Source organism: Pleuronectes platessa, chromosome 2, assembly GCF_947347685.1.
Source record: "Pleuronectes platessa chromosome 2, fPlePla1.1, whole genome shotgun sequence".
Lineage (NCBI taxonomy): Eukaryota > Metazoa > Chordata > Actinopteri > Pleuronectiformes > Pleuronectidae > Pleuronectes > Pleuronectes platessa.
Window position 1 is genome coordinate 1807004 of NC_070627.1, and position 22712 is coordinate 1829715.

General features: G+C 43.6%; 2 protein-coding genes across 2 annotated transcripts; both read left to right on the forward strand.

Annotated features, from left to right (window-relative positions):
* Positions 1-247: 247 nt before the first annotated feature.
* Positions 248-7314, forward strand: si:dkey-222f2.1 (intermediate filament protein ON3). The gene is made up of 10 exons (XM_053438723.1): positions 248-559; positions 4585-4793; positions 4884-4944; positions 5429-5524; positions 5626-5790; positions 6350-6475; positions 6562-6705; positions 6793-6869; positions 6955-7001; positions 7184-7314. The coding sequence occupies exons 1-10, from the start codon at positions 248-250 to the stop codon at positions 7288-7290; spliced, it is 1344 nt and encodes a 447-aa protein (XP_053294698.1). The 3' UTR covers positions 7291-7314.
* A 4582-nt stretch (positions 7315-11896) lies between these two features.
* rbl1 (retinoblastoma-like 1 (p107)) lies at positions 11897-22585 on the forward strand. Its single transcript, XM_053438513.1, has 22 exons — positions 11897-12182; positions 13570-13703; positions 14177-14380; positions 14608-14672; positions 15011-15139; positions 15575-15738; positions 15901-15965; positions 16065-16239; positions 16346-16512; positions 16641-16753; positions 17101-17204; positions 17297-17434; positions 17562-17726; positions 17836-17986; positions 18632-18859; positions 19021-19211; positions 19433-19609; positions 19815-19886; positions 20115-20205; positions 20540-20688; positions 20789-20953; positions 21068-22585. The coding sequence occupies exons 1-22, from the start codon at positions 12027-12029 to the stop codon at positions 21263-21265; spliced, it is 3201 nt and encodes a 1066-aa protein (XP_053294488.1). The 5' UTR covers positions 11897-12026; the 3' UTR covers positions 21266-22585.
* The last annotated feature ends 127 nt before the right edge of the window (positions 22586-22712 follow it).

Here is a 22712-nt window from a genome sequence, read left to right on the forward strand (position 1 = left end):
ACACACACACACTCACCTGGATATGTGACACCGCAGCTCGCCTGTGCTCCAGTTTCTCTCCTCCTCTGAATCCACCCTGGGGACGTTTAAAAGGCCACGAGACACCTGAGACCGTCACTGTGGTCAGACATCTTACACTCACCTGTTTCTCTCTGACTCAGTCATTTCTGCTCAGCTCAGCCTGTTTCCTGCTTGTCTTCCCTCTACTCTTCATCTTTTTATCCCTTTGCATCCATCTCTCACCAACATGAGTCTGAGTCGTACCAAGAGAATCAGCTCCAGCAGCTCAGTGCGGAGCAGCAGCACGTCCAGGAGGCTGAGCGGCTACGGTCCAGGTCAGGGGGCCTTCACCGGCGTCTCCCTGAGCAGCAGCTCTCTGTACGCCGGTGCCAACGGGCACCACCACGGCCTGGGGGCCCCCCTGGCGTCCCTGTCGGTCAACAAGAGCCTGTTGGCCCCCCTCAACCTGGAGATCGACCCCAACCTGTCGATGAGCCGAGCCCACGAGAAGGAGCAGATCAAGAGCCTCAACAACCGCTTCGCAAGCTTCATCGACAAGGTAACGGAGGAGCGCGGAAGAAGGTCCTCGATTAGTCAACAGTGGAATATTGATCAGAAGCTAAAGTCAGCATTCAGGCATGAAACAATAAAAAAGCCTCTGTATTGTGAAGATTATTATGAATATTACAAATATTTTGAAGAATATATTAAGTCAGACTTAGAATTTTCTGTTTCCACAAATAAATCCCATGGTTTTTATTGCAAACTAAAAGTTGAGTTAATTAGAAAGAAAAGCTCAACTTTTAATGCTGTCAGGCTTTTACGACACTTTCACTTGACACTTGAATGATAAAGTTTCCAAACGTATTTAATTTATATTGACTAAGTTACTTCTCTTAATTTAAGTCTCTTTTCTAACAGAGTTTCTCTATTGTATTTTTTATTATCCTTCACTGTCACTTTTAGCTTGAACATGATCTGCTGCTAAATTAAAGTATCTGTTCTGCCCATTAATTATTAACTAGACTGTAACTCAGGAGAGCGTATCCTTCCACCAGGGCTGAACAATCCGACACACATCATCTAGTTCTTATTATCGTCAAACTATACAAAAAATAAAGTGGGCGGAAAAACTAAACTATTTATTTTTAGCATTATCTGATAAAGATAAATAAACGTAGTATTATTAAGTATTTTATCTGTACCAAATTAATCTAACGGATGAATCTGGAATCCTGTTTTCACATTTGAGAACCACTGGTCTCGCTGCACTAACATTTAATTCATGACAAACAAGCAAGTTAAACTGTACCTAATTTAATGGTTTTGTGTTGTTTCTGACCGACACTTTCATATACAGTTAAAGTAACACACATGGCATCTTTACTGCGTCACCACAGAGCAGGTGTTTATTCACACGGCCTCTAGATTTAGACACAGCTGTTAAATTGTTGATCAAGTGTTCCCTTCACTTTCTGTGGGAGAAAACCAACCTGACAGGTTGTGTTCATGTCGATCCGTCTGTTACTGTGGTTCCACATTCATATGAACAGTGGAGCAGTTTCTGAAGCTTCTGATTTGAGTTTTGCACAAGACGACCAGAATCTGAACCGTCCCCACATGACCTCTGTTTTATTTCATGATAAATTACAACAAAATAAAAAGTGAAAGAGTGGAAACCTCCACGAAGGCCAAACAGTTCCAGTCTGCACCGAATCCATCATGTTCATTTGGGTAAAATTAAACTACTGAAGATACAAAGATACAAGCTGTTGATTCTCTACTGTCTGATCTCAGCTACACGTCGGTGGTAGTGACAGGGTTGTAGCTCTATTTGTTACTGTGGCTGGAAAAAGCCGACACACTTATGCTGCCACACTTAAATCTGCTAGGTCTGGATCAAGATTTATTATTATTCCCCAAAAAATTCCAGATCAGCCGCCTTTCGTGAAGTCCCACAGAAAGTCTCTCTCTTGGCTCATGGCCTTCGATAAAGAAGAAAATAAAACAAACAAACCCAAATGTTGAAAAACGTTCTATCTGGCAATGTTAAAGAAAGAGAAAAGAAGGGATCCGCTTTAAAAAACGAACCAGTTCTTTCTTGGCCCACGTTCCATCCGTCCAACAAACTTTGTGGAAATCCGTTTGGTCGTTTTTTGCGTAGTCCTGTTCACAAACAAACTAAACATTAGCCGTTAATATTCAAGGTTAAGAACAAAACCTTTCCTCATAATAGCCTGAATGGGCTATTTTAAAAGTGTCTCAATGCTTTAGCAGTGACAGTAAATTACTGGGTGATGGGAAAGCGTGAGCACGGAGGTAAACATGGTTTCTGTGCTGAGGCTCCTGAAGAACACAGGTTGTGGTCGTTTCCCACAGACACAGCGAGCATCTCGGGGATGAAGCTCGACATTGATACCGTACTTAGAGAAACATCCCTTCTTTCTCACGGAGTCGGTAACACACCCTCACAATGGAGGCTTTGTCGGCTTCTCACATCAGCACCGATACACTTCAGGCGCAGAGAGGCTGGACTGAATCCGCTTGACCAAATGTACATGATAAACCTCTGCTTTTCTAACAGACTTAAATGCATCACACAGAGGTCAATATTATATTATTACATAGATCTGGATCAAAGCTGAACATTCATCTTTTGTAAGCAGAAAGCAGGAGATGACGTCATGTCAGAGCTCGACCAGACGTCTTCAATGGAAGTGATGGTATTATGATAAACTGATGATTCAATTAAAATATATTAGAAGTGGCATTCATGATACAAATCACACATTTTGAACTCATATACTTGCTTCTTCTACGACAGAGTATAAGAGCCACTTACATTTGAGATAAAATAGAGTAAGATCATAACATGGATTGAACAAAGTGTTAAAATGAGGAATGTTGAGCATTTTTTCTCCTAAATGACTTAATATAACATTTTCATTCTCAGTTTCAGGACCTTGAAAAGATTTTGTAAGAACCTGAGTCCTTTGTGAAGAAAGAACACAAAGACTGAAAGGAAACTGTCTCTTTAGTGGAGGAGGAAATGTTTTGTGGACTGTTAGATTATCATTGGTTTTTCAGATTGGTTCGAGGTTTGTTTTTATCCAGAAGAAATTAATTCTCCTGGCTGGTTATTTCCTTCTTTTCTCAAAATGTGATGACGTTTCTTCATAATATTTCGTATTTCTCTCTCCAACATGGCCCTAATACGTACTGTCAGTCAGTATCATTCCACAGGGTGTTATCATGGATTTCAGAAGTGTTCTTCAAAGATTCTGCAGAGTTGTTAGTAAAAACAACAACATTAAAAACACATTTAGAAGAAGAATGAAGAAAGATCGGGCCCTGGCTGCTGATCAGTTTCCATTTCACAAGACAACATATTGTGAAAGCTCCCAGAAAACATTTGAACCGTTGTTCATTCATCGCCGTCGATGAGATGCTTGATGTGACTTCCCAGAGAACAGGTCACACAAAAGATTCCTTGTCCACAGAGGTTATTTGTTCTTTGTTTATTGATCTAAATGATCAGTCTTGTGCCACAGAGAGACAAACTAGTTTAAGTTGCAGGATGATAAGTCAGTTTAATCTGATTCAGACTCAATCTCAGGATCAGTGGGAAATATAATATTATTTATAGATACTGGATATCACAGAAACACACTTAGATCTGATCTGAGGCTTCAAACCTTAAGAAGGAAACTAAGAATTCAGCGAATGCATCCGGGATTTAAAAAGCCATTTAAACCCTGGACTAGCTGCTGGTACTGGGCCACTGGATATTTGAGCCATCTGTCCCGTTTCCGTTCCGTTGAGTCGTAACCTGATAAATCCGGTGAGACACGGCGTGGTTGTGTATCAGAGGCAGATAATTCAGCTCCGAACAGAAAACAGGCTTTGTGTTGAGCGGAGGACGTATAATGGGAGGTGGATGATCCTGTGGGCAGGAAACCTGAGCTGTGCAGATACCGACCTGGAGGACAACGATGACATTGAGCTGGATTCCTGCTGGAATGAGCCTGTGATTATCTGAGGAGGGACATTATGAACCCAAACTGTTCAACGTCCTTTTGCTCTAATCGATTTCTTCACAGGACTAAATAACGGAATCATTGAAATAAAAAATCTAGCAAGACATCCTGCCACAACATGAATAATTTTCTTTTTCATAAAGTTTTCCATTAGAGTCAGATCTAGTGTCATGTTGAGTCAAGCAGTTTCTGTTTTAAAGAATCCTGGTAAGTGAGTAATTTATGAAAAATTGCAAACAGGAGTAATAACGATTTAACAAACGTTTCAATCATAAAGGTTTGATAGCAGCAGGTCATACCGTTGTTAAAGAGACTGTGCACTTTTAAACCTTTAGTCAAAAATATAGTTCCATGATGTGATGTTATTTTCTCTTGAATAATAAACCAATTTCAACTGTCGTCCATTAGCTACATGTTCATCACTGGCTCGTGTTCTGCAGCTGTTTGACAGTAGTTAAACATTCATTTAAAATCAATGAAATTAAAATCTGAAAAATAAAACCCCTTCAACTCCACTTCCTGCCTCCCTCTGTGTCACATCCCTCAGGTGCGTTTCCTGGAGCAGCAGAACAAGATGCTGGAGACGAAGCTGGAGCTGCTGCAGGGTCAGGGCGTGGGCCGCTCCAACGTGGAGCCCCTGTTCGAGGCCTACATGGCGGGACTGAGGCGCCAAATGGACCTGGTCAACAACGACAAGACCAAACTGGACGGGGAGCTGAGGAACATGCAGGGCCTGGTGGAGGACTATAAACACAAGTAAACAATGAGGCGCTGACACCATTGTTGATCTTTGTCATAACACATTGTGTTTGTGTAACTAAACGCAAAGTCCTGCCTCTGCCACAGGTACGAGGACGAGATCAACAAGAGGAACAACCTGGAGAACGACTTTGTTATCCTGAAGAAGGTCAGCCCGCACACCCGCACACCCGCACACACACACACACACACACACACACACACACACACACACACACACACACACACACACACACAGGTGTGGTGAGTAAGATGAACCACTCTTTTGTCCTTTTTCCTTTGTGCCTGTTGGTTGTCTCGTCTCTCTCGTCCTCTGTTTCTCTCGTCCTCTGTCTCTCTCCCACATTTATTAAAACACATAAACGCTTTGTCATCACATGGGACTGAAGTCAGTTTTACATTAAAGCTGCTTCGGTTGTGCAGTTTGTGAATTAGGTTATAATAACCACAGCTATTTAAATTAAGGGCATTGATTGGATTATGATTGTCAACGGGTGTGATCAGGTGACGCCCTGAATCAGCAACCACACTAACAGAGGGAGGGGGGGAGACAGGACACACCAACTGGAGATTGGAGAACCAACACTACTTCTAATCATGTCTGTGTATGATCGTGGTCTGTGTGCGTCCAGGATGTGGACTCGGCCTACCTGGTGAAGGCAGATCTGGAGGACAAGGTGGGAGCTCTGACTGACGAAATCAACTTCTTGCGCAACATCTACGATGAGGTGAAGAAACCTGGAATTGATCCTGTGTTCAAAAATATCGTTACATTATATTCGGTGCATTTTTGTCCCTCATCACTTTGACTTGATTCCCCGATGAGCAGGAGCTGCGTGAGCTGCAGGCCAGCATCAAGGACACGTCGGTGGTGGTGCAGATGGACAACAGCCGCAGCCTGAACATGGAGCAGATCGTGGCTGAGGTCAAATCCCAGTATGAGGACATCGCCGCCCACAGCCGAGAGGAGGCCGAGGCCTGGTACAAGAGCAAGGTGAGGAGGAGGAGACGGGGATGGAACACTCACAGTAGAATAACCTATATTAGTTTAATCCACTACAGGAATCCACAGAACAGGCTGTGAAGGAGCTCAGCAGACCTGATGCACTGGCTCTCACATCGCTGCAGGGTCAAGTGTCATTTGAGAGCGAAATCCAAAACGGCCCTGAAGCAGAATTTCACCTTCTCCACCACCCGAAACTAAGAAGACATTTAAGAGGATGGAGTTCTCACTGGTGTCATGTTATAGGACCCCCCTGTGCCTTTAGGTTCAGCAGCAGCTTTGACAGATGGAGTAATACAAATACCGTCTAAACTCTGTGAAGGTTCTGGATCTGCACACCTGGATATGTGACAGGTGTTTGTCCACATACCTGAGGAAGGTTAAACGTGCCAAATAAAATAAATATTTCATCAGTCAGCGAGGCAGGAGTTTCCTCATCAGTTCAATGATCATGTTTTTCTGTGAGTCCATATCAACTTGTTTCTTCTGCCTCCAGGTGGCCAAACAAAAAACTGCAGGTTTAAAGTTTAAAAATGAATCTCTTCTGCAGTTCGACCAAATGTCGGTTCAGGCCAGTCAGTTCGGAGACGAGCTCCGCGTTGTGAAGGCGGAGGTGGCCGAGGTCACGCGACTGATCAGCCGGCTGCAGAGCGAGATAGAGGCCGTCAAAGCTCAGGTACCATTTCAGACGATATTCAGACGAACAGAATTTAGTCTGCGGGGATAATAGAGACCCTCACCGCTCCGTCCCTCCACCCTCAGCGTGGCAGTCTGGAGAACCAGCTGGCTGAGGCGGAGGAGCGCGGGGAGCTGGCCGTGAAAGAAGCCAAGGCCCGAACCAGAGATCTGGAGGACGCCCTGCAGAGAGCCAAGCAGGACATGGCCAGACAGCTCCGAGAGTACCAGGTGAGTGACAGAGGGAGCCACCGCTCAGGGTCAAGTGATGACTCATCACCTTGATCCATCAAAATCATTCCTCATCTTCACCTGCAGGACCTGATGAACCTGAAACTGGCTCTGGACATTGAGATCGCCACCTACAGGAAGCTGCTGGAAGGAGAGGAGGACAGGTGAGAGGAGCGGAGGAGAACAAGTGATGACGACTTTGTATCTTTGATATAAACAAACTAACTTCCTCCTGCTCCTGTCCCACAGACTCGGACACCAGTCCATCCTCAACATTCAGAACGTCTCCAGCTACAGTGAGTAACGAGGTGGAGCCCAAACCCAGAGGAAGAAGCTCTGTGGACATATTCACACGTCACAATCTACTTTCCTCTGTGTTTTCTACCATTTTAATTGATTTATATAATTTTACTGGTACTTCATTTCAGTTATACTATATGTGGTCTCACTGCACCTCTCTCTCTCTCTCTTTGTCCAGGTACTAAAAGTAATAACGGTTACCACAGTAACATCAGCTCTCCTGCTCCAAAGCTGCTGATAAAGACGACTGAGACCAGAGATAACAGCAGATACAGCACACACTGAGCAACACACACACACACACACACACACACACACACTCTGAGCAACACACACACACAAAGACACAGACACACAAACTGAGCAACACACACACACACACACACACACACACACACACACACACACTCTGAGCAACACACACACACAAAGACACAGACACACAAACTGAGCAACACACACACACACACACACACACACTGAGCAACACACACACACACTGAGCAACACACACTGGACAACACACACACACTGAACAACACACAACACACACACACTGAGCAACACAAACACACACACTCACTGAGCAACACACAAACACACACACAAACACTGAGCAACACACATAAACACTGAGCAACACACACAAACACTGAGCAACACACACAAACACTGAGCAACACACACACTGAGCAACACACACACACACTGAGCAACACGCACACACACACTGAGCAACACACACACACACACTGAGCAACAAACACACACACAAACACACTGAGCAACAAACAGACACACTGAACAACACAGACACACTGAGCAACACAGACACACTGAACAACACACACACACACACTGAGCAGCACACACACACACACTGAGCAACAAACACACACACTGAGCAACACACACAAACACAACACAAACACTGAGCAACACACAAACACACTGAGCAACGCACACAAACACACACACAAGCACTGAGCAATAAACACACACACTGAGCAACACACACACACAAACACACACACACTGAGCAACACACACACACACTGAGAAACACACACACTGAGAAACAGACACACACATCTCTAAATGTGTGTGGTGCATTTGATTACTATCTTTTCCTTAGAATGATTTTAAAATGAATTATCGAGGCATAAAACACAAACATTCTAACATCATTTATCAATATTTTCGTGTGTTGATTGTAGTTTTTAGTGTTGATGTTGAATGAATCAAACGCTGTAGTTGACCGCTGCTTTATTGTCCATGATCATTTAATCTGTGGTGAGAAGAATATACAACTTTTTTAGTGTTGTAGATATTTCCTGGATTTATTGTACATGGTGTACTAGTGATATAGGGTGTGTCTGTGTTTTGTATCCGACACAAAGTTGTTTTACACCAAACTTACTTACTTGTGAAAGTTTGCTTTTTGAGATTGATAAGGGGAAACGTTTCATCTTTGTTACAGATTTGGTCCCTGAGCTTTAAGTTTCTCTTTGTTTTCTGATTCTTTACACAAACATAATAAACATTAATCAAGAGACTGTGGAGCGTTTTTATTTCCTGGTTTTTGAAAAGCATTTAGTTTGTGTATCTGTATGTATGTTACCCCCCAAATAAGCTCACAAATGTGTTAATTTAACTCAGAGTAATAATTATAATTATTGAACCACATCATTATTTTATATTTACAAATTTGTTGTATGATTAAAATGTGTTTATAGTGCAGCATTTGACACAATTGACCATCAAATTTTATTACAAAGACTCAGACAGTTAATTAACATTAATGGAACCGCCCTTAACTGGTTTAAATCGTATTTTTCCGATCGCTTCCAATTCGTGCAAATTAATGATGAGTCATCTGTGCGCACCAAAGTTAACCATGGTGTTCCACAGGGCTCTGTGCTCGGCCCAATTTTATTGTCATTATATATGCTTCCACTAGGAAACATTATCAGGACACACTTGGTAAATTTCCACTGCTATGCGGATGACACCCAGTTATATTTGTCAATAAAACCTGAACAAAGTAATCAATTAACTAAACTTCGAGCATGTCTCAAGGACATAAAAACCTGGATGACCCGCAATTTTCTCTTATTAAACTCAGACAAAACAGAGGTTATAATACTTGGCCCCAAACACCTTAGAGATACATTATCTAATGATATAGCTGCGCTAGACGACATTGCCCTTGCTTCCAATGAAACAGTCAGGAACTTGGGAGTGATCTTCGATCCTGATTTATCCTTTAATAGTCACTTAAAACAAATTTCTAGAACCGCCTTTTTCCACTTGCGCAATATCTAAAAAATCAGACATGTCCTTTCACAAAAAGATGCAGAAAAAACTAGTCCATGCCTTTGTTACCTCGAGACTGGACTATTGTAATTCATTATTATCAGGCTCCAGCAGTAAGTCGTTAAAGACTCTACAGCTTGTCCAAAATGCCGCAGCACGTGTCCTGACGAGAACAAAGAGAAGAGAGCACATTTCTCCAGTATTAGCATCGCTACACTGGCTTCCAGTTAAATCTAGAATAGAATTTAAAATTCTCCTCCTCACCTTCAAGGCCCTTAATAATATAGCGCCTTTTTACCTTAAAGAGCTGTTAGTACCTTATAAACCCACTAGAGGACTCCGCTCCCAGAATTCAAGCCTACTTGTTGTCCCTAAATTCTCTAAATGTAGAGTAGGAGCCAGAGCTTTTAGCCATCAAGCCCCTCGGCTGTGGAATAATCTACCACTTTCAGTTCGGGAAGCAGACACCATCTGTTCGTTTAAGAGTAGACTCAAAACCTTCCTTTTTGATAAAGCTTATAGTTAGAGCTAATTAGTGCGCCAGAACGTTACTTGTTCTATTTTATGACACATGACACACGGAGCTTCTCTTTCCAGTCTTCCTTCCTCTTCTCCATCCCTATCCCCCTTCCCTGGAATCCCTTTGCTTTATCACCCGCAGATCCAGGGCCTCTGTGGCCGCACCATGGATTGCGGTTTGTGGATCGTGCACCGGGGGTCGCGGTGGTGGATCCAGTGTGGCGGATTCTGAGTCATGTGGGCTGATCGTGGTGCTGGTGGCGGACCCTGTGTCGCATTGGCATTGGGCACAGGCGGTGGACCAGAACCGCGGTGGTGGCTCGTGATGGGTCCTGGTGGGCGGCGGTGGACGGTGACTGAGGACTGGAGTGGCGTCTGGTCTGGATGGTGGATCGTGGTCTAGATGGTTGCTGAGCATGGACTGTGCTTGCAGCGGGACTGCTTGGCATGTCATGTTGGGGTTGTCCTTCGGGATGTCTACCCTCATCAAATGCTGCTAGAGACTTTGATTATTGATGATGTTCTCCTGCATGTGGCATCTATTGCACTTCTGTCCGTCCTGGGAGAGGGATCCCTCACATGTGGCTCTCTCTGAGGTTTCTACGTATTTTTACCTGTTAAAAGGGTTTTTAGTAGTTTTTCCTTACTCTTGCTGAGGGTTAAGGACAGAGGATGTCACACCCTGTTAAAGCCCTATGAGATGAATTGTAATTTGTGAATATGGGCTATACAAATAAAATTTGATTGATTGATTGATTGCTGCATTACTGGATTGCTTTAGATTGTGCGTTGATTATGAAGTTTGTGGTCGATCATGTGAAGCAGTTTAAACAACAGCGTTCATTTCCCTCCAGTGGTTAGTTTGTGTATTAGCACCTCAGCACACCAAGGGATGCGATGGAATCTATAATTAAACCAAATTATCATCAACCTACGAATCAAATGTTTGAAAGAGTCGATTTATTTGAAAATATGAACAGTTTAGGAGTTTAGTCATAAGTCTGTTTCTGTACGGTTAAAGGTGCAGATGTTCAGAATCCTCTGGTGAAGAAGGTTCAGTGAGGGCCAAGAAAATATGTATTTAACACAGAACTGTTTATTAAAATTAGAAAGAAATAAATAGATTTTGTACAAGTACTTTATACTCAATGAGATAATAATATTGGACTAGTAATATAACTGATATAATAGTTTATCTGCTATTCCTTTTATAAATTAGCTTTGGCTAAAGCTAGCTCACCAGCCTACCTTAACTACCCAGACTGCATTTGGTTTGGTTTTTACCTCCATTTGAAAGATCTTTTAAAAATGTAAATTATATTTTCCCACAGAAATATTACAGTAAATTAATCCTACAGCTGAGGACGTCCTAAAGTTCAATTCTGGTTCTGACAAAAACTCATCCAAAGTAGTTGCAAGAGAGAGCAGGAGTCTGTATGGTTCATCCGGTGGGGACAACAACAAAACAACAGCAGCAACAACAACAACAACAATAACCACAACAACAACATCTCTGCAGCTCAAACTGTAGTAAAGTTGGTGTGGCTCAGATAAACGTCATCTAAGCTGTCAGTACTGCACATTTCAAACCGCGTATTTGTTGTACATTTTTAGTCTAAATATACAAATTCTAAAACTCGTTAAAATAAATGTAATTTAACCATAAACAGGGAAGAGGGCTGTGAACACAAGCCCTTCCGCTTGGACTTTTATTTTGTCGTGAGAAATAGATAAAATAAATATAAAAACACAAACCTACTCAAATTCGATTTGAGCTTAAAATATATACGAGAATAAAATATCAAACCTTTAACGAATATAAAATACACGTCACATCATAAACATAGAATGAGTTATTAATCAGTTCATATATTCAAATATTATTTATTTCCCCAAATGATTTTTCATTAAATTAACTTTTTAACTGACTGATCGCAGCGACACGGGCGGTTGCTTAGTAACGGCTCCTTCGCCCCCCCCTACCCTCGCCTCTGATTGGTCGCTGAGTTGCACTTTTCGCGCCAACGCGTTGCATTGTGGGTCCCCAGAGCGGAAGTGCTGCGGCCGTGCAGAAACAGGAAGCTAGGGGTTGACGCGGCGCCGTGTTTTCCAGGATTTAAACTCCCGAGGGCGGATTCCACTTTTAGAAACTCGGTCCAAACTGATCCCGCACGTTTCCCGGACCCATGCGGGGCGAAGAGGCGTCGGAGTCGGGCAGGATGGAGGAGCGCTCGATCCGGAGGAGCCTGGAGGTCCTGTGTCAGGAGCTGAACATGGACGAGCAGACCGCGGCCGCCGCCATGGACAACTTCACTGCCATCTGGGACACATACACTCTGGAGGTCAGAGGTCACCGGAAATAACACATGTCCCATCAGCTGCTCTGTAGACAGTCACAGAGTCCTCTGCTCACTACAGCGACACACACTTCACCACAGACACACACATAACTCCCTTACAGCGACACACGCAATTAGCTTCACTACAGACACACACAGATCAGTTCACTACAGACACACACAGTTCACTTCACTACAGACACACACACAGTTCACTTCACTACAGACACACACAAAGATCACTTCCCTACAGCGACACACGCAGTTAGCTTCACTACAGACACACACAGATCAGTTCACTACAGACACACACAGATCAGTTCACTACAGACACACACACACAAAGTTCACTTCACTACAGACACACAGTTCACTTCACTACAAACACATACACAGTTCACTCCACCACAGACACACACGCAGATCACTTCACTACAGACACACACACACAGTTCACTTCACTACAGACACACACACACAGTTCACTTCACTACAGACACACACACACAGTTCACTTCCCTACACACACACAGTTCACTTCACCACAGACACACACACAGTTCACTTCACTACAGACACACACACAGTTCACTTCACCACAGACACACAGTTCACTTCACTACAGACACACACACACACTGAGTTAAAGGGCTTCAACAGCCTCTGTTTACATCCAACACTGTTTGATAGGGACTGGACTTGTTTTATTGTTATCGAGGACAATTATATTTTAGTAATTTTTGCTTTATTGCACGTTCTTAATTGATTGATAAACTGAAACCTTATTCTAGAAGCCACGTGACAGAAAGACAACAACGTTTTCTGTAAGAATCCCTTATCACGGCTTTAGGTACTGACGAGCTCAGATGAGATCATATCTGAGATGTGTATTGTATGATAATTAAGTGGTTGAATCCAGCTGTTCTCCACATCACTCACTTAATTAAATGAATAATGTTTGTTTACGATGTCGGAGCCCACAGCCAAAAGCGTTGTATCATGAATCAAATCTTGATCACACTAAACAACTATTTTAATTTATGATGTAAAGAAGCAAATAAACTGGACGAACTGGTAACTTGAAATGTGTGACGATTCACTTTTCTTCATTCATTTGTAAAATGTTCTGTTACTGACTAATTGATATAGAAAACTGCGTCTGATTGGTTGAAGTTTTGCAGTTTTAGTAAAGATTTTAATTTATACACTTGTTTGTTCAGCAAATGGCTCCGACCGTCAGACGCTGCAGAATGATGACTCACTGAAGCCTTATTATAAACAAACATACACATATTCAACCGGACAAATCCAAACACTGTGTGTTGCCTGCAGCTCCTGGTGTTTCTGTGGGCGTCTCCACAGGACGTGATGTCTAGTTTTGTCCCTGCAGGGAGACGTGGTGCACTGGTTGGCCTGTTCCCTGTACGCAGCCTGCAGGAAGGGATCTACTCCCACGGTGGGTAAAGGGCTGATGGAGGGAAACTGTGTCTCTCTCACCAGGATCCTTCGCTCCTCCAAACTCAGGTCAGTCACTGTTTACTCTGCAAAAGCTGTAAATTATTAAGTTATTCATCTCGTGACTTTCGTACACTTAATTTGAACACCTTGCACTGCTCCAATACTGTCTCCATGGGGGATTTATTAAGGATTATATCAAACATAATCAGCTGTTGATGGGTCAGATTTGGCCCCTAATTGTCGACTGTGCTGTAAAATAATCCAAATTGTCCGAGAGCTCCTGACCTGTTGAAGAGCTCCTTCGATTTCTCTCCTTCTTCACACATTGTGTGGATATTATTATTATATTATTATATTATAGTTAGTTTTCTTTATTTGCTCATTCCTATTCACATAGTCATTCCCAAACATCAACTTTGTAAATATAGTGTGATCTTGAAGCTGTTTATTTTAGTGTCTTTCTTATACTTCACATTTGTCTAGTAGTATTTTCATGTTATCTGTATGTTGCTCCTGACGTTCCCCTCCGCGTCGTCCAGTCTGATCCAGTTCTTCTCTAAGATGAGGAAGTGGGCCGACATGTCCAACCTCACGCAGAACTTCCGGCTGCGCATGGAGCAGCTGGAGCGCAACTTTGAGGTTTCCACCGTGATCTTCCGCAAGTTTGAGCCCATCTTCATGGACATGTTTCAGAACCCACAGGGAGCCGAGCCACCGCGCCAGCCACGCAGCAGGAAACACAGGTACGAGAGACACACACACACACACACACAGAGTCACACAAACACACACACACAGATATTTATGCCTGTATTTGTCTAAAGCTGGAAACACGAGTGCAATGTTTTTATTCTCCCTGTCACATTTAGTCATTGTTTCAGTAATAACCTCTTATCAAGAGACACACACAGACACACAAAGTTCTCCAGCTTTGTATAACAGAGTGTGTGTTCTCCCTCTGGCTCTGCAGGCGGCTGCCGTGTCACATCAGTGATGTGTTCAAGTTCTGCTGGACGTTGTTCGTCTACACTAAAGGTAAAAGAAACACACGCGTGTTCACAGCTGCTCTGTGAATCCTATTTGTACTGGTTTTGTCTCTGCTGCAGTTTTCAGTTTGGATTTAGTCGACCCCTTCTACATCTTCAAATATTTTAAGAATAATAGGCTTATTTGAGTTAAATGTACAGTTATTCTCTTTGTTGATCAACACAGCCGAGGGAGATGTATTTTATTCAATGTTCATCCTCTTATAAATGCAAAGACAAGCACCAAGCACTAATAATTTAGAATCTGAAACCAGTGCATGTTTGTCATTTTTCTACCACTACTTCTATAGTACTATAATATACTACGTGTATATTGTGTGTGTGAAGGTAACTTCCGGATGATCGGCGATGACCTGGTGAACTCGTACCACCTGCTGCTCTGCTGTCTGGACCTGGTGTTTGGAAACGCTCTGCTCTGTGCCAACAGGAAGGACCTGATCAACCCAACGTTCAGAGGTAGAGAGACAGAGGGAGAGAGAGGTAGAGGGAAAGAGAGGGAGGAGGAAAAACCAGACTTCAACAGTATTTGTTCACATGCAGCATTTTAGTAATTGCAAGACAAAAACTGTTCTCAATTTTGGAAGTTGTCCAAGATGTTTGACTTTCTAATCTGCTATTGTTCCTGTAACTTGTCTGTCATATGGTCACATGATCACATGTCCCTGTCCCCAATGTTGGTGGTGGTAGCGTCAGATGAAAGCTGAAAAAAACTGTCACCACAAATGATGTCTCCTTTAGTCAAATAATAGTTCAATCAATATGCAACAATTGATTGAAACAATCAGACCGATCCCAAGTGTCCTTGTTCTGCTGTGAGGTATTTCTGTCTTCAGGGCTTAAACTGGTCCTGGTAAGTCTGGCATGTGTGTTAAGTTTTGTTTTGGTGTTCAGGTCTTCCTGCGCTCTACCGCGCTGACGGTCACGTTTCAGGGGACGAGCCTCCTCCGTGTGTGTTGGAGCGGTTGTGTGAGCTGCACGACGGACTGGTGGTGGAGGCCAAAGGCATCAAACAGCACTACTTCAAACCCTACATACAGAAACTGCTGCAGAAACGGGTACAAACATATCAACCTGTATTGTCTTTCTTTCCAGAGACATCTTATTCCCCCTCTTCGCGATCATTTGACTCCAACTGTACTTTTTAAAACACACATTCGTCCTTGAGTCCATTTGTTGTTGTAAACTCGTGTTTGTCTGAATCTCTTTTCCTTCATCAGATCCTGAGAGGGAACACGGAGCTTTTAACAGAACTGTTGGATCCTCAGAACTTCATTGATAACAAGTGAGTGACAACGCTGCTAATATGAGTTGAACATAGTTAGAAGCATATTAGCAGAAACCTTCCTTTAGCTAGAAGTATCTAACTCTGTGTTTCCCTCAGTAAAGCCATAAATAAAGAGTATGAGGAGTACGTGTTGACGGTGGGAGACTTCGATGAGCGAGTGTTTCTTGGAGCCGATGCCGATGAGGAAATCGGAACCCCGAGGAAGATCGTTCAGGAGCCGTCCGCCAGCCAAACGACCAATCAGAAGCAGCTGCAGCAGCATGTGGAGAAGGTAAACACAATCCTGATGTTCCGTACACAACAGAACAAAACCCTTTGAGCACATCCAGATGTTACACAGGAACACATGGATTATAATCCTCTTTGTCCTTCTGCAGTCCGGCTCCCTCGCCCCCTCCACCCCTCTGACTGGACGTGTTTACCTGAAGGAGAAGGACCTGCTCGTCACGCCCGTGTCCTCGGCCACGCAGAGCGTCAGCCGGCTGCAGAGCATGGTGGCCGGGTTGAGGACGGCGCCCAGCGACCACCTGATGCAGATATTCAAGTCAGTAGAAGTCCAGTAGAAAACAGGGAAACGGTTGTTTGTACAGATTAAAACAAAGAAGTTAAACATTAACGGACACGACATCATAACCACGTGTACTAACAGTGAGTTCTGTGCTTGTGTTAAAGGTCGTGCTCCAGAGATCCCACAGCCTCCATATTGTCCAGAGTGAAGACGCTGGGACACGCCTTCAAAGAACATTACACCAGAGACTCGGAGGACGCACCTGGATCTCATATAGGTATCACTGCGATTCATCCTCCTTCATGACGGGTGTAATGTTTCAGTTAAATGGTTTTATAGGTGTTGTTGGTGCAGGTGAACTGTCGCAGTTTACCATAAGGTTTCTGTAATGTAGCCCACCTTCCTCATATGATGAGCTGTCCCTGATAAACTGACACTTTAGCGCACAACAGATGATATCTGTCGGTTCTTTTTTTTTTTAACACCTGGGAAAGAATGTTTTTTTGAACTGTTTCGAATGTCTTTGGCTTTAGGGAAACCCCAGGAGCATTGTTTTTGTAAAATCAAACGTACCCGTGGTAACTTAACTTTTCTTTCTGACTTCTTACTCATTTTCCATTTCAGACTTTGCAGAGAACCGCCTGAAGCTGGCTGAGATCCTCTACTACAAGATTTTGGAGAACGTCATGGTTCCGGAGACCAAACGGCTGCAAGGCAAAGACATGAGTGTAAGCGGCAGCCACAGTGTGTGTTATTGTGTATTTTAATAATCATGATATCAAATTAATGTTTGAATGAATATAAATCTGTGTGTTGCCAGGTGCTGTTGGAGCAGGATATCTTCCACTGCTCCCTGATGGGCTGTTGTCTGGAGGTGGTGTTGTTCTCCTACAGCTCCCACAGAACCTTCCCATGGATCATCAGCGTCCTCAAGCTGGCCCCGTTCTACTTCTTTAAGGTGACAAACTCATTTTTATGTCTCTGTTCTTGCCTCCTGAAGAAAAACTGCATTAGATCCTTGAAACCATCACTTATTTTACTCTCAGTGGCTGTGAAACACCCCAAATACAACTGTGTGTGTGCAGGTGATCGAGGTGTTTATCCGCTCTGAGGAAGGTCTGTCCAGAGACATGGTGAAACATCTGAACTCCATTGAGGAGCAGGTTCTGGAGAGCAGAGCGTGGACCGCGGACTCGGCCCTGTGGAGCGCCCTGCAGGCTGCTGGGAGCAAGGTCCCCACGGTGGAGGAGGTCAGCAGGACACACATGTACACATATCTACACACTCTGATGCTTCCTGGATCAAGCTTCTCCTCTTTCTTTCTGTTTTTCATTGACTCTTCCCTCTCTCTCGCTCCAGGTGAATTTTTCCTCCAGCCTCGACACAGGCTCTGGTTTAGGTTCTGGATCCACCATTGGAGCTCAGTCCCACCTGCCACTGGTCGCCCTCTCTCCCATCATCCACCCACGCATCAGGGAGTTCAGATCGGGTCTGGGCAGCATCCGCAAAGGTGGGTGTTTTGTTTGTCAATATCATTAAAATGTTGACGTAGCAGTTTGTAGACATTAGTGACATCTAGTGGTGAAGTTGCACGTTGCAGCTGAACACCCCTCACCTTCCAAAACTGAAAGAGAACCTGTGGTAGCTTCAGTTTTCATAAAAGCTCAAAGGGTGTTATTTTGTCCAGTCTGGGTCACTAATAGAAACATGGCGGCCTCCATAGAGAGGACCCCCCCCCCCCCCGATGTAAATATAAAGTATTTCAATATAAAGGCCCATTTTAGGGTAAATAAAACAACAATTTATATCATTTAGATGAAAGACACACGTGAAAACATCACTAGGGTTATTTTATATAAAATTTCTGTCAACAGATCCTTTCACCTAAATCTTACACACTGGACTGTTATGTCATTTTAAATTCTGTCCATTTACTACAACCTTGTTTTTAACCAAACCCTAAAAAGAACGATTCCAATTCGTAAAAAAACACTATTAAGAATCAACAATATGATTTACATCCACCTTCGATTTTGTCGTTCTACGTTACACTTTAAAATAATCAGGGGTCACGTCATAGTTTTTCCTTTTTGCCTGTTTTAATCTTGGTTGTTTAATAACCTTGTAAATGCTGTCACTTCCTTCCTTCTTCCAGACGTGCCTCCGTCTCCTCTGTCGGTCCACGACCGGTACAGCTCTCCGGCCGCCGGCAGCGCCAAGCGCCGTCTCTTTGGTGACGACCCCCCGACCCTGGCTTCAGGTTTGAATCCCGGCTTGAGCCCGATGTCGTCTCCGGCCAAAAGGTTAACGTTCGGCTCAAGTGGCACCCTGAAGATCGGAGGCCAGGTGACGCCCACCACTCTCCTCAGTCTCCCACTGCAAGGTAGATGACACATGCACTCCCAGTTTAATAATTCAACACAAAAATACACATGCAAATGGTATTTTCAGCTTGAGGGTTTGTGCCATTTCACCGAAGACCATCAGATTCAGATTTGTTAAAGATGAAATCCGCTTACTAAACCTCTCTGTTAAAATCTGCAGGTTTGAATAATGAATGCACCATCAGGCTGATCCCGGTTCAGCCGTGCGACTCCTCTGGCACCGTCACTGCTCGGTTCCTGCTCACCGCCTCCCCGAGCAGAATCACCGCCCCGTTACCCACGACCTCTGACCCCCAGGCAGGAAGTGGACGACCACGACGCACCGGGTCGCTCGCTCTGTTCTTCAGGAAGGTAGGAGCTGGATGACAGACACAGATTTAACATCCATCAAACATCAAACAACCACAACATCATAGTTCTGCCAAATGTGTTCTTATATATTAAATGGTATCAGGAACTTTCTATAACATCAGCTCCTATACTCCATATTGGTTTCTACTCTCTACCAGTGATGTGAATGTCTCGAGGATGTTTCAGTGTCCTCACCAGCTCGTCCTCTGTCTCTGTCTCAGGCGTATCACCTGGCCAGCGTCCGTCTGAGGGATCTGTGCTCGAGGTTGGACATCTCCTCTGAGCTACGGGGGAAAATCTGGACGTGTTTCGAACACGCTCTGGTTCACTGCACCGACCTGATGAAGGACCGACACCTCGACCAGCTGCTGCTCTGTAGCGTCTACATCATTTCCAAAGTGAGAATATTAAGAAATTTGGCAGCTGAGGTTTTTGGGAGGAAGTGTTTCTGGCAGCGGCTCTGAACCAGAATCAAGACGACCTCACCGATGACCTCATCTTGACAAACTGCTTATTTCTGCATGTGTGACCCCTGAGATTTGGTGGTTTGACACAAACTCAGCATCATGGTAACCGTGTGGTTCCTTCTTCTCTTCACCACAGATCACCAAAGAGACTCACACCTTCCAGGACATCATGAAGTGTTACCGCAGCCAACCACAGGCCAGCAGCCACGTAAGAGAGACACACACAAACACACGCACACACAAACAGAGTTATGATACTACAATAAAAAAATCATTTAATAAGAAATAATTCTTATAAAGCTATTTTTATTAGAGGATGTCTTGCATAAACTAAACTCATTTAAAAACATGTTATTGCTAAAATATCGTAGTGTTGTAATAGTAGGTTTGTTATTTTAATTGTGAAAGGTTGCAATGTGTGTGTTTGTGCGTGCAGGTGTACCGCAGTGTGTTACTGCTACACAGAGAACCCAGGGAGCAGGTAGCTGACGAGAACATGGAGGTGGATCCTGTTTCTGGTGGCGAATGTACGACCGCACACACACACACACACACACACACACACACACACACACACACACACACACACACACACACACACACACACACAAACACAAACGTGTTTGTTAAACATCCTGTGGTTTCTCCTGTAGGCAGAACACAACATGATGACACATTTTTTGATGTTTCATAGACTGAATGATTATTTAAGAAATCAATCGATCTTCAAAATGTTTTAATTGATCAACATGATAACTCAAGTTTACTAATCCTGACCTTTAGAAAAACCAGAGTCCACAAATATTTGACCCTTTTTGTTTTATGAATTTTTTACAGTTATTGATCTGTTTGTTTCTTCAGCTGCCGAGAAAACCAATCCAGTGTCAGGGGAAGCAGACTCCGGCCAATCAGGCGAGGAGGAACGTGGTGACCTCATTCAATTTTACAACACTGTGTTTGTCCTGAAGATGAAAAGCTTCGCTCTGCGATACGCCACCCATGACAACCGGGTATGGTGCTCGCACGCCCTGAGATAACGAGATGCCTCTGAGTTACACCGTGGATGAAGTGAAATGAAGGAAACGACCTGACCTGTTTTCTCCCCTCCAGGCGGACGCTCCTCCTCTCTCTCCGTTCCCGATGGTTCGGGCTCAGCCGCTCTCTCCTCGTCGGATCTCTCAGAGACACTCGCTGTATGTGTCGCCCCACAAGAACTCCGCCGGGTGCCTCACGCCCAACTCCTACACGTACAGGATCAACAGCAGCCCGTCCAAGGTACGAACACTCGGAGGACCAGGGTCTGAAACTCTCCTGGTAACTGATTCATCGGTTCAGTGACGTAAAGTAATCGTGGTAATGTAACCGTGAATCTTTGAACCCCTCCTACAGGAGCTATCAGACATCAACCGGATGATCCGACAGGGCTGTGCGAGCAGGAAGCGCGCCTTCACCATGGAAGGGGACGTGATGATGTCATCAGAGGTGTGCGACTCCCCCAGCAAGAGGGCGTGTCCGGAAAACGGCAGCAGCCCGGACGTGCTGCTGAAGCGGCTGCAGGACGTCGTGTCCGAGCGGCAGAGTCGCTGACGGATAGAAACCTGAAGAACGAGCGTGTCACTCCTCCTTTTAATAACGGACGCTTGTTCATCTTTGACCTTTACGTGTAAATATGATGACCTGAGGGTCAGGGAGCCTCTTCAACATTCAAACCACTTGGTTTTATCAAAACAGAATTTTAATTCCGCTTCACGAGCTCTGAATCTTGGGCTTGGACACCAGTCATATAATGATATCTACAATGGGATATTTGAGCACCATCATGATGACGAATAGAGAAAAGAACCGAAACATGTGATTTAGTTGAAATTAATTCTTGAAAGATGAAAACACAACCAACTTCATTTTAACACAAACATATGTTCTTACATACACAACTCTGATGTGTAAACCTAAAAATAATCCAATATCCAATGAAGATATTTTCAGTTTTACACACAAAAGAAATTGTGACAACTCAACGTTTTAGTAAAAACATTTGCTATTTAAAGTTTTCTCGCCTGAGTGTCTGAACAAGCTTCATGTGTTTGTTCCATAGTTTCATTTAATCTGGCTAGATTTGATTTCACAATGTAATAATTTTGCTGTCACGACTTCCTATGATTGGTCCAAAAGTCCAAACTATCCCCAAAAGGTTCAGGCTGAACTGAAAAGTCTAAAGATCTGGATCAAACGTCAAAAAAAGCACAAACTGGTTTAGTTTTTTATTCACAGATGAATTTTTTACGGCTCAGAGAGATGTGAAAGACGATTAGATCCTTTAACTAATGTAAATAGTTTCCTTTAACAAGACAAATCAAGCTTTATTGTACATTTTCCAGTCAGAATAAGTTTTTCCTACATTATCTGCTGACGCCTCTACTGTTGGTGGAGATTTCAATGCAGAGGAAACGTTTTAATTCTTTTACTAGTTTTATGGTTATGAATTGTTGTATTATTCTGTGGGTTGAATATAATAACAGGTTGAATGCTGACAAACGAGTGCTGGACTGAAGCAGCGTTTTTTAAGCGCACTGTGTAGTATCTACACTCAAATTTAATTTAACATTTTATTGAATTCATTGATGAAACAGCACAGCTGTTGCGAGTCAGTCTCTGCAACTTGAAACGTTAACACCTGTGTAGCTGCTCTGCTCAAAGCAAACGTAGAGTTTTAGCAAAAATTTAACGTCTCTTTGTAAAATGTAAATTAAAAGTGGGTTTTTCTGCTCAGATGGAAGAGGATGTGTCATCGGGACCCGGGTCTGTGTCACGCTGGTGTTTTCTTCTCTCTGAATCTTTTCAAAGACGTTTGTATTTTCTACAAACTGTTAAATTTTTGTACAATAAAACTGACCTGTGTTAAATCAATTGTCTTCTTCGTCTCCTTTCGCCTTCCTCCTGCTGGACTGGAAACCGTGAACAGATCTAAACTGAATCCGGGGGGGGAGTGGCGTTCAGGAGCTGCCACAGAAACAGGCACAGACATAGTTCACTA